Source organism: Cydia splendana, chromosome 19 (genome assembly GCF_910591565.1).
Source record: "Cydia splendana chromosome 19, ilCydSple1.2, whole genome shotgun sequence".
Lineage (NCBI taxonomy): Eukaryota > Metazoa > Arthropoda > Insecta > Lepidoptera > Tortricidae > Cydia > Cydia splendana.
Window position 1 is genome coordinate 11,373,758 of NC_085978.1, and position 18,691 is coordinate 11,392,448.

The 18,691-nt window shown below is 40.3% G+C and overlaps 3 protein-coding genes across 3 annotated transcripts; all 3 read right to left on the minus strand.

The window, feature by feature from the left end:
• Positions 1-669: 669 nt before the first annotated feature.
• On the minus strand, positions 670-6,284 carry LOC134800370 (uncharacterized). The gene is made up of 5 exons (XM_063772870.1): positions 6,051-6,284; positions 3,729-3,888; positions 2,538-2,629; positions 1,991-2,108; positions 670-758 (listed from the first exon to the last, which is right to left on the minus strand). Exons 1-5 carry the CDS (start codon positions 6,282-6,284, stop codon positions 670-672), a joined length of 693 nt encoding a protein of 230 aa, XP_063628940.1.
• Positions 6,285-8,449: 2,165 nt separating this feature from the next.
• On the minus strand, positions 8,450-11,531 carry LOC134800371 (uncharacterized). The gene is made up of 3 exons (XM_063772871.1): positions 10,989-11,531; positions 10,517-10,685; positions 8,450-8,890 (listed from the first exon to the last, which is right to left on the minus strand). The coding sequence occupies exons 1-3, from the start codon at positions 11,529-11,531 to the stop codon at positions 8,598-8,600; spliced, it is 1,005 nt and encodes a 334-aa protein (XP_063628941.1). The 3' UTR covers positions 8,450-8,597.
• A 758-nt stretch (positions 11,532-12,289) lies between these two features.
• LOC134800372 (uncharacterized) lies at positions 12,290-18,684 on the minus strand. The gene is made up of 4 exons (XM_063772872.1): positions 18,463-18,684; positions 17,127-17,286; positions 13,597-13,724; positions 12,290-12,439 (listed from the first exon to the last, which is right to left on the minus strand). The coding sequence occupies exons 1-4, from the start codon at positions 18,676-18,678 to the stop codon at positions 12,290-12,292; spliced, it is 654 nt and encodes a 217-aa protein (XP_063628942.1). The 5' UTR covers positions 18,679-18,684.
• Positions 18,685-18,691: the final 7 nt, after the last annotated feature.

An 18,691-nucleotide genomic window follows, 5' to 3' on the forward strand; every position in this document is an offset into this window, starting at 1 on the left:
AGGAAAACGCCTCACTTTCATAAATATTGTACTGACATTATCCTGTTTAAAAAAGCGCTGCTAGCCTAGCATAGCAGCAGCGATAAGAAGTGCAACTTTCAATCCGGAGGTCGCGGGTTCAAACCCCGGCTCGTGCAAATGAGTTATTTGAAACATAAATATGAAATTTCAATTGATATATGATATTTATTTGCCAGTCGTTTTTCAGTGAAGAAAAACATTGTGAGCCACTGCACTACTCGTGAATCCAATAAGTCAACTCTCCTTGTTTCCCCTGTGAGTTGGCAGGTCGAATGGCAGTTGCTTTCTTAAAAACGCTTATTCTAGGGATAAACTGCTTACTAGGCTCCCATGAACCGTGCCAAAGCCGGAACAACGCTAAGAAGATGATAACAATTGACATTTTCCAGTTTCTCATTGCTGAAACGCGGCTATGCTAGCAAATGCTAAGAAGAGTTACGTCGAAACCAGAGATGCTGGGTTCGACCCCTGGCTTGCTTTTGTCGAAACTTATGTAAGTACCTACACCATGAAATATCATGTGATATTTACCAGTCGATTTTCGTAGAAAACTGTGTATCATTCCCTATATCACTTAGATTTCCCTTAGTTTTGTATTTTTTATTAGGTAAAACAAAAGGCTTTATATTTTGTTATGATTTTTATTTTTCACCAAACCGTCTCAGATGTGAAGTATTCAGCTCGTGGACCCCAGTAAGCCATTTCGTCCTGTTCGGGTATAGGCATCCAGTGGTGACCTGCTCAAAAAAGTCGTATGTTAATAATTTAACAAGAAAAAACCGGTAAAGAGCGAGTCGGACTCGCGCTCCAAGGATTCCGTACATTACAAATTTTTTAACAATGTATTTTTTATGTGGAACGTGATTGAAATGTCTTTAATGAACCCGTAGGGGTCGGATCAAAAATTAAGTAATTAAGTCCGACTCGCGCTTGACTGCACATTTCTAATAGGTTTTCCTGTCATCTATGGGTAAAGAACTATTTAGTGTATTTTTTTTTTATTTTAAACCCAGTAGTTTCGGATATAAAGGGGGGAATGGTCGGACAGACAGACGCACGAGTGATCCTATAAGGGTTCCGTTGTTTCTTTTTGAGGTACGGAACCCTGTTTTCCAGAATCATTTTCCTAATGATTCTGGAAAACAAAAACAAAAAAAGGGTCTACTTCTTTACTTCAAAGCATGATGAACATACTCTTGAACATTGTTTGTTATTACCTGTAGTTATAACATTTATTGGTTAACGATACTCTTACCTTGGTTTGGTAGAGATAGGATTTGCCACCGCGGCTCCGGTAGTTGAGGCACCCTGTTGGATTTTGAAGTTCTTTTTGGCGAGGCAACTCTTTTACTTAGAGGCAACTTTATTACTTCAAAGCAAGATGATCATACTCGTACCTTGGTTTGGTAGAGATAGGATTTGCCGCTGCGGTCTCCGGTAGTTGAGGCACGATGTTGCATCTTGAAGTTATTTTTGGCGAGGCAACTCTTTTACTTAGAGGCAACTTTATTACTTCAAAGCAAGATGATCATACTCGTACGTTGGTTGGGTAGAGATAGGATTTGCCACTGCGGTCTCCGGTAGTTGAGGCACGCTGTTGCATCTGGAAGATGTTTTTGGCGAGGCAACTCTTTTACTTAGATGCAACTTTATTACTTCAAAGCAAGATGATCATACTCGCACCTTGGTTTGGTAGAGATAGGATTTGCCACCGCGGCCTCCAGTAGTTGAGGCACCCTGTTGCATCTTGAAGTTGTTTTTGGCAAGGCAACTCTTTTACTCAGAGGCAACTTCTTTACTTCAAAGCAAGATGATCATACTCGTACCTTGGTTTGGTAGAGATAGGATTTGCTACCGCGGCCTCCGGTAGTTGAGGCACCCGGTTGCATTTTGAAGTTCTTTTTGGCGAGGCAACTCTTTTACTTAGAGGCAACTTCTTTACTTCAAAGTAAGATGATCATACTCGTACCTTGGTAGAGATAGGATTTGCCGCCGCGGCTCCGGTAGTTGAGGCGTCCTGCTGCATCTTGAAGCTCATTCTTGCGAGGCAATTCTTTTAGCCGCGCCATGGCAAATACTATGTCTTTCTGAAAGTTAAAGTTAAAGTTAAAGATAGATGGCGTTATTCATAAACGCTTTTCTGGCCTGAATTAGCTATGAATCGTTTTTATTTATCTGTCATTTTGACTTATGTATTTGTAAGAAAGGGATAAAGCATAATTTAACTAAATCAGGCCCGTTAAGTTTTATGGGTGGGTATGCTTTGCGGGTTATAATGTTACAGTAAATGAAAATGACAACACACAGCATTAAGGGGGGCCAAGGCAACCGACACTTCGTTTTCTATGACAGGTGACCGAAGTGTCGGATGCCTCGCCCGGACCCTGGCCATTCTAATGTGAGTCTAAAGGATTATTTTAAATATAATAAGTTTCATGAAGTATATGGAAACCCGCTCCGTGCACCCGTGCAAGACAGCGAAGGCACTTATAGGAACCTACAATGATGGTACCAACCTTGCAAACCATCATACCAACGATCTTGTTATCTCCCGTCTGTTTCATGCGTACCTCCAATGGCGTCAGTTGTTTACCTGCCTTATGCAGACCTAAAACATTACGTGCACTTCAGCTCGTTTGTGGTGCGCGTGCCGCGGCCGCTGCTGGAAGCCATCGCGAGCACGGCCTTCTGGCCGAAGGGTGTGATATTTCGGCGGTTCCGTGGGAATCTGCCGAATCCTACACCAGAGCAAGTGACGCCGCAACAGAAAACTGCGTCACGAAAATGTTTTTTTAATATTTAAGTTTTTATTATTGTATATATATGTTAGTTTGTAAGGTATGTATCTATGGGCCTTAGTAGCCTGAAAATAAATGCTTTGATTTGTTTTTTTTTTTTGATTTGATAAAACAGAATTTTCAGTCATTCTTCCAATATTTTATAATAATTGCCATTGCCACTGTATTGGCGACATAATTATTATTAATGAATTATATTTGGGTTCATTTTGCATCAAGACCTTTACTAAAAGTGACTCAACCCCCATTTATATCATGACGTGTTAAACCGTCCGACCAGTACCAGTATAATAGTGGTCTACTCACTCTGAGCCACCTTTACGTTAGCTCTACAAGAAGTGATAGTTCTACATCCAATTTTAGCGTGGCGTCTTTGAACGTTCGAATATTATAGGTTTACTCCCCCTGAGCCCTCTTAACAAACAAATATAATTAATATTATGTAAAATCCTACACAAATCGACCTAGCCTCACAGTAAGCTCAATATTTTGTGGGTACTAGACGACGATATGTAACAGAGAGACATAGATAAATACATAGAAAATATCCATAACTCAGGAACAAATATTTGTGATGAACAAACAAATTAACCCTTACCAGGATTTGAACCCGTGACCTCCTGCTTCATAGGCAAGGTCACTATAACCATATACCGACTGGGCTAGGGGGCCGACAACATCACCATATACATCATATATTAGTATATATATATATCCTCTTGACGTTATTACATCATATAAAAATGTATCTCTCAGCATAACGACCAACCAGTATAATGGTCTAATCACCTTGAGCCAACTTCAAGCTATACATCAAGTTCTGTCTTCTACCTCCTAGCTCTGTGACAAATAGCCCCCACTTTCAGCATGACGTGAATAACCGTCCAGTACTTAATACTCAATACTCACCCAGAGCCGTCTTCACGTTATACATCAAGTACTGTCCTCTGTCTCCTAGTTCCACTAGTAGTGATAGTTCCGCCTTTATTCTAAGCATGACGTGTTTAGCCGTCCAGTTGACGGGAATAGTCACACGGTTGTCCAGGTTTTTGTGGAGGTAGGTGTAGTTCTAAAAAAAAATATATTTAATACTCTGCCAGTTTTGTTGTTTTTAGGGCTCTGTACCTATGTACCATGTACCTAAACTTGTGACAAATGAGACTCTGTTGCAAGGGCTACGCTGGCGCTGTCATCTGTAGGTACATTTATCAGCATGTTGTATCTCATGGACAATAATAGTATAATAAAAAAAAAAACAATGTATTTACACCGTTCCACATAGGGGTAAATTCACGATCTACGGGGCCAAAATTATTTTTGCGGGTTTTTGTATTTTTTAACGTTTTACGAAGTTGAAACAACTGTTTCATGATATTTTTTTTTAATTTATAGGGTATTTTTTTCAAAATTCTACTGATATGTAAAATTTCGACATCTGCACAAAAGAGGAAAAAATTAAAAATATAGTAAAATGTGTATAATAATTTATTACTGAAATAAAACCAGTTGCCATATTAAGCTACAGTCTCTGCTATGATGTTTTCTTCTTCGCTTCCGGAAGAGCACTCTGGGTTCGGATCGGCAGGCAATAGCAATTCTATCGTCTCTGGCGGGAAAGTACTGTGCTTTCGTTTTTTTTACTTTTCTCCTGCAGCTCAGTAAGGGGTCGGAACTCAAAAGTAAGCGATTTAAAATATCCGTGTTGCAGCTTTCTTTCGTAAACTTCCTTGCGAAATCAAGTCGATAAGATCGGAAATGCTTGTTACGCGCTTCTGCAGCTTCTTCAGTGAGCTGTCCAATGGGTAGTAACGCATTTTTTTATAATAACAGCACCATGGACTAGTATCTTATGCATCGTGGGCGTCATGGGATGCCATCCGTATAATTTGATATATAGTTCTCCTGTTTCCTTTGCGTAACTGTCGTATTTTTCAGAGTCAATTTTGTGGCAGCTTGATATCGTCTCTAAAATTACTTTTAATCTATATATCAGCTCGTAACTGATTCCAGTTATATCTGATGCTAATTTTGGATCATCAAAAAACCTTCTGCTGGTGTTTCCATCATTCGTGTTGCCGAAATTTGCCTTTGGCATATCTACAAACAACGGACTTTCAGCAACGGGAATCGCGAAAGAGCCTTCTAGCCAAGAATTATTGTTTTTTATGAATCTGTCTTTTTTGTACTGAGCTTTACTCCATCTAGTCTTAAATTCTGACTTGAAATAAGCAAAATTGCTTTTAAATAATTCTATTTGCTCATTAGTGCAGCCTTCATGAGAAAAAGGTTGATCTCTTAAGGAACACAGTTTTTCTTCCAATGTAGGTAAATTTTTACTTTTGAAGAGATAAAATATGTGTTTTCTAGTCACGATCTTCATTTCTGACGTATTTGGTACATCTAAAACAAATAAACATGTCGATTAAACTCAATACAAAAAAAAGTTTATTTTTGAGTAAAATGGCGGATTATTTTTAAAGTATAAAAATTATGATTTGGCGGAAGCATGCGGAAAGTCTTTTTTTAAATTATAATAACCAAAACAATAGACTATAACATGTCGTTAACAATTCTGCTCGATCTCACCCTATTGTATTACTTATTAACGAGTGAAGTTTATTTTTTGCGAAAAATGACGCTCAAAAACAGTCTCTCTTTCAGAGCATTAACCTAGCCTCAAAAACAAATAAATAAAGCATATTTTTATTTTTGCTTATAAATTACTAACCTGCTGTTTCAGAATCCATGATTTTTTTCACTCTTGATCTCTTAAAAACAATAAACCACACCGTCAAAGTTTTGCTTTTCTAAGAGCGCCGAGAACAAGTAACATACACGAAGTGACACGATCAAATTCCGACTGACGTGAAACGAATTAGAAAGTGCATACGAGGGTGGGAGGGGTTGTTATCTAGCCTCTAAAGGGTCCTCTACCGCAGGTAGCTGTTATCGCAGAGGTATTTATTGTTTTGATAAATCGACTTTTGGCCGCGTAGATCGTGAATTTACCCCTTAGTGCGTTCTAACAAAAAAATATAAAATTAAATAAATTGATGGTAACGGCGGTACCCAGTAGTAGACACACGAACCACGACTCGTCCGTCATCGTGTGCGGGTTAAGTGGGACGCCATAGCGCTGTTTCCCTCACACACCCGAGCTGTGGACCCTAAACAGTTAAACACACCTTTATATTATGTAAAGTAGCTTCAAAAGTAAAGGTGTTCACTCACTTTCTTCGTGGGCAAGTCAAAATGGAAATAGAAGGAGCTCGGCTGCGGGGCCCAGTAGTAGAACACGAACCAGGACTCGTTGGTCATCGCGTAAGGATTGAAGCGCGCGTACCGACCGAACTCGTCGCAGGTCGTGCGCTCGCGGTGGTCCCAGTGTGGACCTAGCTTTACTTTCTTGGCTATCACTGGCGTTATCAGTATGAGGAGGATTATTCTGAATATTTGTGAGACCATTTTGGTGATAAAAATTTAAAAAAACGCAGCAATTCTACGCGTAAATTTTTGTTGAACTTTTTGGCTTGAAGTGTTTAAATAATTCTGATTTTGATTTCCCTTAAAGTTGCAATTTTTTTTCTCTTAAGTTACCACAGGTAGGCACAGTTGCTTCCTTTGTATGTAATAGTCTGTTATTAAAGTAGGTATTATGTAAGTAGATAATGTTTATAATGCACGGATACGTGGGCCATACTGAAAGTTTCTGGATTCTGATATATGAGACGACTTATTTCGCTTTTTGTATTTTTTTAACTTTATGGTGCAATAAAGGATATTTACTTACTTACTTACTTACTTATTTTTTTCTAAGTAGCCAGTCCAGGAATTTTCAGTATGCCCTAAGTAACGTCCACGTATAGGATTCACCGTGCCACTGTATAATCTGCACTGACTGACGAGATGAACCACTTTTATAATCAATGGAAGGATGTTGTAGCATTCTTTGACCGCTGTTAATCTTTGAATGTTTCAGCAACTGCATTACCTCTGCATAACAGAAAATTCCAAACTACAGTAATAATTCCACCCGTAACCACAGAATAAATAATAGTACTATTGGTACTAGGTACAGAAGATTCACTCTCTAACAAAACGCGTCTGTTTCGATTAGGACAGATATGGCCGCTAGGTGGCGACAGCGCCACGCGAGGCTTATGGGTAGCCACCAAAATCGGTGAGGGACGGATGTACTTTTAGCTACCTGTTGCAAAGCGACGAAATCGCGGAGTGAGCCACGCCTGCCCGTACCAATGAGTCACTGACAGTGTCAATACTGACATATACGCTAACGTATATACGTAATTTACTTTCTATACATCTCGCTCGCACTAATATGCGAGTACGAGCGAGATGCATAGAAAGTAAGTTACGTTCTCGATAGCGTTTATGTCAGTGCCAAACTGGTGGTAGCCACATAGTTGTTACGAGTGAAAACTTAGTCGCATTTTCCCTATAAAATTCGTTTCGTGATGAAAGCTAGCCGCACTACTTATGTATACCAAAAATTGTAATCAAACTAACATTGACATTCAATTTAATACGAAATTCGCTCTGACTAATTATTAATTATACATTAATTCAAAATATTAGACATAATCATAGCATGCATATATAAATAAGAAAATTTGTGTGCCCTGACAGGGTGTCATGGAAGCTTCCTGTATAACTGTAATAACAACCCATGTACATGATACAAATAAACATCTTATCTTATCTTATTTATTTTCTGTGACGGGTGATCACGAGATGCTTTGATAGAAAACTGAACTGAAGTGTCGGATGGCACGGCCCGGACTCGGACCGTTCTAGCGTAAGTAATTTTTTTTACAGGGCGCCTAATGGTAGCGTTACCGAAGGCTTTGAATACTTCCAACTCCAGTGTGACATTCAGTTTCCGACACTTCACAACCTTAATCATTATTTGTACAATAATTTCTTAAAGAACGTAGGTAGGTGTAAGAAATTGAATAAGTATTAAGAAGATTCATCATATACTTTTTTTGGATAGGTAAGTCTTTTATTTCGTTAAGATACATAGGTATTTCATACAATCTCTGGAAATAAAACACGGTCTTAAAAATGAAAACTTTTTTTAACCTATATATTTTTCTTCTTCAGTAATGTATCCTATCAACTCTATCCATTTTTCCACGAAAGACTTGAACAACTTCGCCTTTTCCCCGTGGTTTAACGAATTACCTACTTCATTGCCAACTGCTTCAGCATTTTCTTCTCTTTACTGGCGATCTTCTCTTCCTTTTTACTGGCGATGGCCAACAAAGAACAACATAAAAGTAACATAAAAGTTGTCACCTCTATTGACAATGACTTAAGTTTCAAGATGGCACGTACTGGGACCGCGTTGACTGGTGCTCAACGCGGTCCCAGTACGGCACCTTATATCGCTTTAAAAAATCGCATTAGATGAGAATTTGATTTAAAGAATTAATTATTCTCCAATCATCTAATAACTAATACTTAAGTACTTATTTATATAATAGTAAATATTAAAGCACCATTATTTTTAAAGTTAAAACATGTTATTTTGTGATTTGTATAATAGAACCAACCATACAAATGAAAAATCCAGAATTTGCCACTGAAATTTGAACCTTTAGCGCAGGGAATAGATAATTAGTTTTGGTTTTGTTTGAAAATTGAACGAAACAAAACAAATGCGACTCTGTTCCAATTGAATATGATTTAAATTTCATCGGACTGAATAAGTACTCTAGGTAGGACCTTGGGCCTTAGGAGGATAAAACTTTTCATCTAAGGAGTATAGAAAGATTTCACAACAGCAGAATGCCGATCCAGATTCATTTTTTCCTCAAAGTCTTCAAACCTATCATCTTTCGGAGAGCCCACTTGGCCCTGCTTGGTCACCGGAGCCCCAATGCCATGGAAGCCAAGCTTGGCGGCCTCGGCGGCGCTCTCTTTAGGGTCTGGCTCTTCTCCGACCACAGCCAGCATCATGGCTAAGTGCTCTTCGCAGAACATCATGGCTAGGTACTGGTCCACCATCTTCATTCTGATTGTGGCGTGAGGGTACCATGTTGTTGAATCTGAAAAAAAAATTGTTCTGAATACATAATCATCATCATCATCAGCCTACCTCGTCCACTGCTGGACATAGGCCTCCCCTATTGCACGCCATTGCGCACGATTTGCGGCAACTCTGATCCAGCTCTTGCCAGCCGCCTTGCGAAGATCATCGCTCCATCTAGTGCGAGGGCGTCTTACGCTACGTTTGCCGATGCGCGGTCTCCACGTGACCACGTGAGTTTTTCGGAACTTATGTACGAAATATCATTTCATATTTACCACTAGCTTTTTGGTGAAGGAAAACATCGTGAGGAAAACATGCATACATCTGAGAAGAAATTCGAAGGTGTATGTGAAGTCCCCAATCCGCATTGGGCTAGCGTGGGGACTATATGGCCGAAGCCCTCTCACGCTTGAGAGGAGGCCTGTGCCCGGCAGTGGGACGTATATAGGCTGAATTATTGTATGTCTTTCCCATCACGGAACAATGGTGTTCCGGACCTTTGGGAGGCGTGCGCGGAGCCGAAGCCAACACGTAGATGCCCTTTTGACACTTTAATTAAATGTAAGGGGTACACCGAGCGGATGCTGCCCTTACCCGTGTCATGGGACGCACGCAGAGGCAGCACCCGCCAGGGCGTAAGGGCTATTGAGAGTTGATGGTATCTAAAATGAACTAGGTTATTGGGTGAAAGCGATGGACTAAGTACTGAGCTATGGGGTAAAAAACCGGACGCCTGCCTAATAAAACGGTATGCAATTTTATTTCCGGCAGACGGTGACTCGCCCTCACAAGATGGGCCCCCACAAAAAGCGACATCTAGGATGGCTCAAGGGCAACACCGGTGTGAGCGGCTCTGTGGTGTCGAGAGGTGTGCGCCGCTTTCTACCCAGTGGCTGTTAACAGTCACTGTGCCAACTCCGTCTTATGCATATTTCACTTCCACCCCTGGAGCTTATAGCTCTAACGACTCCACTCTGGCCGGCCGGCTAAGGCAAGCCAGAGGCAGAGAATCCTGTCCCACCCACCCTCCTTGCGGGTAACAGAACTCCCCAGGAGCACTCGGGTACGTGAGGTCGCTAATCCCCAACAGCTCGCCACAAGCTGCCCTGCATTGACTGAATTATTATTATTATATCGCAGAGAAATGTACAAAAAATATGTAGAGTCTAAGATAAGTCTGAAATTTTGATAGCATACGCAGTGCAAGTGTTATTTATACGTCATAATTTCATAGAAGTTTGTTTAAAATAACACTTGCACTGAGTGTGCTATCAAATCGTTGCAGACTTGGTCTAATTCTAAGTTACACATTCTACAGCCAGCTGCATAGAAAAGGTACCCACTGCATAGAAAATTGTATGCAAAGATACTAACCGAATAGTATTGCTAACTGTACATACCTATAGGTAGTACCTAGCTACACCCGTAAACGGAAATTTTCATATGAAGTTTACGAGACCATGTACCTATAGGAACACACTTAACTATTTGTAATCCATTATTCAATTGAAATAAGGTTTACGTATGACCAGTAAACGGCATCGACTGTGGTAGCTGCTTGATGTTAAAATGCAGAGACGCCTGGCCGGAGACATTCGGGCTGTCGATCGCCTATTGCATTAATGTAATAGCAAATGCTTACTTCTGACATCGTCTGGGATGGCAGACTTAGGGATGCCATAGAACAGTCCTCTCTTGTCCCCGGCTACCAGAAGCATCTCAAGCCAGTTACGCAGAAGCAACATGGGTGCCGTCCAATCTATTTTCTTCGTCAACTTTGACTCGTACAGATCTTTGTATTCTTGCACAATCTAAGAAAAACCAAAAATAATTATTAAGAGCCACTAATATTTTACATTTTGTAAAGAAATTATTATAAGGTTTTAATGTGACGATGTTAAATCTGTCTCATTTTTCATTAGAGTTCGAGGATCAGACTAAAACTGTCTAGTAGTCTGAAAATACACTTAGTAAGTATATATTTAGCAAGACATTATCACTATTCTAGGGTACTATGTAATACCTACTTACAATTCATAAAATTCCACTAAACGATAGAAAAGACAACGATGTTCTTCGACCAATTTATGTACTAAAATGAAGGTTTATCTTACCCTCCTAGTAGGATATGAGAATTTAAACTCCTCAGGAATTGGATAAGTTTGCATCGACCACAAGTAGAACGGGACCCAGTCCACCCCCGCCACGTCTCTCGGATGGAATCGCGCTTTCTTAGCAAAATCGTCGCAGCTCGTCCATCTGATGACATCTTCGTTCACTCCCGCCTTCATATCGAACAAGTTCAGAGGGACAATATCCTCAAGATTCTTAGGATCTTCAGGCTTTGTCGTATTTTGGTTTCTGTTACCTTTAAACAAGAGCTTACTGCTTTCTACCCTCTCCCTGTATATATGAGGTTTAGCAAGATTTAATGTGTGTATAGTCTCGAAATCAAATAACGGTAGCATGTCCAATGTATCACCTTGGGATCGTGTTGGTTTTGGCGGCGTTTTATGTTGTTCCCGCATCGCAGCTGCCCGTTGTAGGAAAGCGCGTAAATCGTCATCGGATTTCTTTTCATGTACCAGATACATGGCTACTCCGTCATATGGCTGCTTCTGACCAAGAGAAGGGTCATACACACCTGACACGCCCATATTTAAAAAGTCTATCGGTATCGCGTTGTCATACAAGTTAGGGTGTATGTCCTCACTAAATTCTTTTATATGTGGTCTAGATTGACTGCGGAGTTTTTTAGGTCTTGCTTCGATAATAAAGATTAAATTAAGTAATAGCAAGAGACGCATGTTGCCCTGCTTAATCACAAATGAGGAACTACAGTGAATGTTTGTCTTTATAACCAGAAGCGTGAGAATCATGAAGAACTATTTATGACAGTTGTTTAATGTTTAGGTTCAAGTGGTTGATGTTATGCAACTGTCTGTAAGCAATAACCTTGCACATTGTGTATGCGTGCATGTTAAACATACACTGTTCTTTACCTACACAATCTTACCCGTTTAAGTATTCTAAATAACAGCACAATAATTAAATGTCTCAAAGAACGGAAAATCGCCGTAGGCTTTTCGGTTAAAACGAGGTAAGGTCATTAATAAAAGTTGGGTGTGCACATAATTTTACAATTTATTGGTACCTATAAATGTATACAAATATTTTACATGCAGTTATGTTCAGTTCAGTGCAGCTGCAGAGATATCTAACCCACGGCCCTGGCACAAAAATATTCATGGAGGATGACACTGTTACAGTTTTCAGGTTACTGTGCACGTGTAATACTATCAGTGCCCTTACATATATAAGTAACCACTTTTATATACAGCTAGTACGTCGTGGATACTTAACCTGGGGCGCTTACTGTATGTGGGTTGTGCGCCGCAGTGGGCTATCAGAAACTCTAAAATGTATTAAAGTGCTTCTCAAATTCGATGTCATCATCGTCCGGATCGTATGCCGCCGTTGTTACTTTGGGCCTCGGCGTAGACCTCGTGAGGTACGAACGGCCCAGGCTGTTCCAGAACTGCAATCGAGCAGCTGCTTCGGCTAGCTGAAGATAAAATAAATTAGTGTTAACACGATTCAATGCAGCCTTTTTTCTAGTCCTCCTTGTCCAGGAATTGTGGACATTTAAACCATTCGATAGCTTATATGCGGAGAGCGAAAACGAGAAAACCGGCTTCCATGCTTCCAGAACAAGCATTTACTGACAACTAAAAACAAATGTAAAACAATATAATAAAGTGACAAATAGACAAAAGGTACAATAAATATAAATATTGTAAAACCTATTTATTTGTCCTCGTCACTCCTAGAAAATTGAATCGAAACATATCGAGCGTTTATTCGACTTAACCCGTTCGTTTTGACGTGAGTAACCCGTTTAAAATAATTGTAAGTAATACAGCCTAGCTTACCACGAAATAAGCGATGAACAAAAATCTCACAAAGTAATTTTTTTCCATCTTAATTTTTAGAATTTTGCAACTTTTCTTGTTGATGAAATGGTTGACCAGATTAAGTTGTTTTAAGGTTTTTTTTAATATTTTTTTTTATATATATCTTGCAATAACTAATAATTCTCTTTCACTTATTATACATTTTTAGTGTTTTTATTATGTTTTAAAAATGTTATTAAATAAATAGTTAATTACTTGAATGTGCTATCATTCACATTAATTATTACCTCAATGCCTACGCAATAAAAGCCTAATAGTCAGAGCTAGAGTAGAAGAGAGGTATAGTCGCCATCAGATATATCGGAGCGGCCAAGTTGCTCACAAATATCTGAACACGCCTCTATTGTCAAGGCGATAGAGTGCGCGTTCAGATATTGTGAACACCTTGGCCGCTCCGATATATCTGATAGCGACTGTACAGTGAGGTAAAGCTATTGAATGACACAAATTAAATTGTAATGGTAATGGTTGAGACAATAGATGAAGATCGGAACGTGAAAAGAGCATACCTGGGGCGTCCAGCAGGACGACGTCCTATCGGACGTCCCAGATATCGCTAGTGCGACATGGTGGAGGCGGACCTGCGCGAACTTCGACTCAACAATTGACGAGAGGTCGCACAGGACCGAGAAAAGTGGCGCTGTCTTGTGTCGGAGGCCAAGTCTCATTTTGGGTCGCTAGCCAACGGAGTAAGTAGGTAAGTAATGCAACTTATTTTAAAGGCATTGAAATGTGTGTGCATGCTTACATAATCATCATGCGGCATTTTGTTGGTCGGAGCCAGGGCGTAGCAGTAGCGAAGCCCGCAGTTCATGATGCCCAGGTATCCAGGCTCCACCACTTTCAGAGCAAGGGGTGCTTTAGGTATGTAGGGCACTGGAAATGTTGCTTAGATACAATATTAAGTGTAAAATATAAAATCAGACTTCAATTTAGGTAATATGTTACTGGCAAAAAAGTCAAATTTAAGACAAGCTTAGGAATCATTACCCATACTACGTGAGCCACTTTTTACATTTTTTTTTTCCCTGCCGACCCTCGGTGACCGCCTGACCGCTCTTAATGTAAACCCCCGCGAGAAAACGTGGCTCACTCCGCGATTTCGTCACTTTGCAACAGGTAGCTTCTTGCATCCGTCCCACACCAATTTTGGTGGCTAGCCGTAAGCCGCGCGTGGCACTATCGCCACCTAGCGGTCAATGGTGACTTTAGTTAGTTTTAGAAAACAATGAAACAAAGGAAAGGGTGCCCCTTAATACGCCTAATATTAATTGTCATAATATGAATTCGCATAACAGGTTTGGCATAACATAATTGTGCATAACATTGAACAGGCATAATATTAAAAAAGCATACCACTTATTGCGCATAATAATGAATCCGCATAATTTAAATATGCATAACATTATTAACTATAACTTTATTTGGCACAAAATGAATTCGCATAATTTAATAAAGCAAGAGAATTAGATGGATTAAGGCAAAACCAACTCGGTTTGGTCAGGTTCACAAGGCTAGGACAGGATCGAGCGAAACAAAGCAAAGCTGTTGTAACAAATAATAATATTTTTGCTGTAAAACATTATTAAAACGTAGTAAGTTCGTGTTCTTCTTTTTTTTTAATAATTTTTGATTAAATTAAAGCTTAGAAGTAATTTCATATTTTGTTTTTGTTTGTGCAAATTTTTTTAAAGTGCAAATTAGACCTATTTTAGTGATTTTTTTTATCGAGCAAAAGTCAAATACTCAGGATTCGAATCGCTGAAGTCCCTAGAGAAAGGCCGCAAGATTACTAATAAAATTTTTGGCAACCGTATTGTGATATTTGTGATCTAGAAAAGCGCTACATTAACTTACAACTTCGTTCTCCGAACCTTCATTCGAGCCGCTCTGTCTACATTTTTATTTATTTGCCTTTTATATTTATACCCTTTAATAATTATGTAAAGTAACTTTATGCTTATTATATTTATCCCAAGTCATCGTTATGACAATTTACGTTATGCGCATTAACATTATGCGTAATGAGTTAAGCGGAATAATGTTATGCGATTTAGAAATTATGCGTAACATACGTTATGCCAATTCGAATTAGGAGTATTACGTTATGCGAATTAATATAGACCCCAAAGGAAATGCTACCTTATGTAGTTTTTGAAAGGTTCGAATTTGATTGAAACGGAATGTACCTACATTATAAATATTATAATGCACATTGGGGTAGTATACCAGTTTCAGCTTTCAATGACCTACACACAACTTGTTCACTAGTTTAAAATAGTAGATTGTACAACAAGGGCATAAAGTGACCCATTTTTACCCGAGGCAATTTTTTGGTCTGAGCGAAGCGAAGACCAAAATAGTAGACGAGGGTAAAAATGGACATTTATGCCCTTGTTCTACACTCTGCTTTTCACTTCGATTGCGAGGAAAATATACAAAAAATCAAATATTTTAGGTTATTTTAACGTATTTATTCAAGACTAAAGAAAATTGTTCTTGGGCCGGTCGGAGGCGCGGGGCACGCCGATCGGGAGAGCGCCGGTCGGGGGCGCGCCGGCAGGGCTGGCAGTTTGTATGGCAGAATTTGGACTTTATTGCTAAGTCAATAAGGGTCGTAATAGAGGATTTTACTTTATGCTCTAGAGCATAAAATGCGATTTTATGTCGTCTACGCACGACATAAAGGTGCACTTTTTGAGCATGAGAAGTGAAAAAGCTGTTTAAAGTAGTGCGTGTCCCTTTCCCATTTTACATTATACCTATAGTCTGTATCTTTAGGTATTTAAATAAAAGTAAACAAAATCTACCCTCAAACGGCTCCCTTCAGCCAGTTAAGGGGAGAAGAAAACATTACATGATCAAATAATGTAGGTTGAAGTCAGGCCGTTCAGTGACTGATCCAGGCGGTTTTATATTTGGTTGGTTAACCAATAAATGTTATAACTACCCGAAAATGTACGAATTGTTTGTTTACTTTTATTTAAATACCTAAAGTACGATAAAGTATCAAAGGTCTACTACGTAGGTACTGTTAAGAAATATTGCACGCAGCGCCAAGTTTTTTAGCCTTTTATCACGACAGGTGATACTATCAGCTAATTATAAAGCACTTAATGCTAAGATACTAACCATGAAAAGCCGTATGCGGCACAATACGGTACCCGCCGAAACATTGGTCTTGATGAAGAGCGCCGTGAAGTCTATGCGGGTCTCCATGAACAGGTCGGAATCGTTGAAGCTCACGTCTAAGATACTAACCATGAAAAGCCGTATGCGGCACAATACGGTACACGCCGGACACATTGGTCTTGATGAAGAGCGCCGTGAAGTCTATGCGGGTCTCCATGAACAGCTCAGAATCGTTGAAGTTTACGTCTAAGATACTAACCATGAAAAGCCGTATGCGGCACAATACGGTACACGCCGGACACATAAGTCTTGATGAACAGCTGAACAGCTCAGAATCGTTGAAGTTCACGTCTAAGATACTAACCATGAAAAGCCGTATGCGGTACAATACGGTACACGCCGGGCACATAAGTCTTGATGAAGAGCGCCGTGAAGTCTATGCGGGTCTCCATGAACAGCTCAGAATCGTTGAAGTTCACGTCTAAGATACTAACCATGAAAAGCCGTATGCGGTACAATACGGTACACGCCGGATATATTAGTCTTGATGACGAGCGCTGTGAAGTCTATGCGGGTCTCCATGAACAGCTCAGAATCGTTGAAGCTCACGTCTACGATACTATAACCATGAAAAGCTTTATGCGGCACAATACGGTACACGCCGGACACATTGGTGTTGATGAAGAGCGCCGTGAAGTCTATGCGGGTCTCCATGAACAGCTCAGAATCGTTGAAGTTCACGTCTAAGATACTAACCATGAAAAGCCGTATGCGGTACAATACGGTACACGCCGGATACATTAGTCTTGATGAAGAGCGCCGTGAAGTCTATGCGGGTCTCCATGAACAGCTCAGAATCGTTGAAGTTCACGTCTAAGATACTAACCATGAAAAGCTGTATGCGGCACAATACGGTACACGCCGGACACATTGGTCTTGATGAAGAGTGCCGTGAAGTCTATGCGGGTCTCCATGAACAGCTCAGTATCGTTGAAGTTCACGTCTAAGATACTAACCATGAAAAGCCGTATGCGGCACAATACGGTACACGCCGGACACATTGGTCTTGATGAAGAGCGCCGTGAAGTCTATGCGGGTCTCCATGAACAGCTCAGTATCGTTGAAGTTCACGTCTAAGATACTAACCATGAAAAGCCGTATGCGGCACAATGCGGTACACGCCGGACACATTAGTCTTGATGAAGAGCGCCGTGAAGTCTATGCGGGTCTCCATGAACAGCTCAGAATCGTTGAAGTTCACGTCTTTCAGCTGCCTCTCGAGCTGGACGCGGTAGCGATCTATCATCTGCAGAAAGAAATTATTTACTGAAATAAATGTCATATACTAAGAAAAAGTGACCAAGGCCTCCAGTGCCCCAGGCTGGAATCGAAGCAGTATCTATAGTCTATTAGGTACTTATTTAAAAAATAGTAGAGAAAATCTACCCTCAAATAACTTCTTAATCCAGACATTACATGATCAAATAATGTAGGTTAAAGTCAGGTCACTCAGGTCGTTCAGTGACAGATCCAGGCGCTTTTGTATTTGGTTGGTTAACCAATAAATGTTATAACTACCCGAAAATGTATGTATGTATGTATGTATGTATGTAAATGTATGTATGTATGTATTGTTTTCCTTCACCGAAAAATAAATAATGTATATGTATATCTTAAAACTGTGTAGGCCAAGTCACATTTGCAATTACCAAAATAGATAGTGAACGAGAATGGTCATCGCCACTTAACGACATACGACAGAAGGGCCACTATAGGGGAGGCTGAGGAGAGTTGAAACAATTTTAATATTATTTATGTGGCATACTCAGTGAATTAGTACCAATCGATAGCCCATTTTTCCACTTTTATGCGACAAAACAAAATATATTGGTTAAAACCGATTAGTCTCTCTTTCTTTCCTTGGTGGAGCCTTTAGCAAAGTTATGAAAATTTCAGGTGAGTAAGGAATATCACGAGGGTGTTTAGGGTACCTTACATCCAGATGCAAAATTGCAAATTATGTAGATATCTACGGTGCTCAAACATGGTCACTCACAGAGAGCCAGAAGTCCAAGTTGAAGGTTTGCCAGCTGGCTATTGAGCGCAGCATTTTAGGTCTGAAGAGGACCGATCGTATCCGGAACACCCACGCTGCGCGCAAAAACCCGTATTGCCGATGTCGGCAAGAAGACTGCTAGGCTCAAATGGGACTGGGCCGGTCACGTCTGCCACATGTATCCAGAGACAGATGGGCTACCAATAAGTGGATGCCAGAAGAAGGGCGCGGACGCGGCAGGCCCAGACGGAGATGTCGGGACGACTTTTCTCAGTAACTGGCCAGAGCAGGCGCTATGTCGGGAGTCGTGGAAGACAAGGGGAGACGCCTTTGCCCAGCAGTGGGACACCATAATAGGCTAGCAACAAAAAATGTAGATACCTATCTAAAACTTTTGCAAAACTTATTCCCGGTACAAGTACTTACCGCCTTCGTAGGCCTCGTGAACCAAACATTATAGCTCTCATGGAACATTCCGTCCCAGGAGTAAAATATCTTCCACTCGATGTCCACTATCTTGTCCACGTCGTGGGTATAGTTGTACATGAATTGTTCGCATGTTGTCCAGTTTTCCGTGCTAACGTTGCGAAGGTCCAGGTTTGCGGATGCCGTGGTCACCGTCAAGAAAATATACCAGAACATTTTAGCAAGACTA

Coding starts and splice junctions, on each gene's coding strand:
- LOC134800370 (XM_063772870.1), bottom strand. CDS start 6,284: ATGGTCTCACAAATATTCAGAATAATCCTCCTCATACTGATAACGCCA. Junction 2,630..3,728: donor TAACGTGAAGACGGCTCTGG/GTGAGTATTGAG, acceptor GTAATGTTTTAG/GTCTGCATAAGGCAGGTAAA. Junction 2,109..2,537: donor TTGGTATGATGGTTTGCAAG/GTTGGTACCATC, acceptor TTTAACTTTCAG/AAAGACATAGTATTTGCCAT.
- LOC134800371 (XM_063772871.1), bottom strand. CDS start 11,531: ATGGGCGTGTCAGGTGTGTATGACCCTTCTCTTGGTCAGAAGCAGCCA. Junction 10,686..10,988: donor TCTCATATCCTACTAGGAGG/GTAAGATAAACC, acceptor GGTTTTTCTTAG/ATTGTGCAAGAATACAAAGA. Junction 8,891..10,516: donor CATCCCAGACGATGTCAGAA/GTAAGCATTTGC, acceptor TTTTTTTTTCAG/ATTCAACAACATGGTACCCT.
- LOC134800372 (XM_063772872.1), bottom strand. CDS start 18,678: ATGTTCTGGTATATTTTCTTGACGGTGACCACGGCATCCGCAAACCTG. Junction 17,287..18,462: donor TCACGAGGCCTACGAAGGCG/GTAAGTACTTGT, acceptor TTCTTTCTGCAG/ATGATAGATCGCTACCGCGT. Junction 13,725..17,126: donor GCCGCATACGGCTTTTCATG/GTTAGTATCTTA, acceptor CAACATTTCCAG/TGCCCTACATACCTAAAGCA.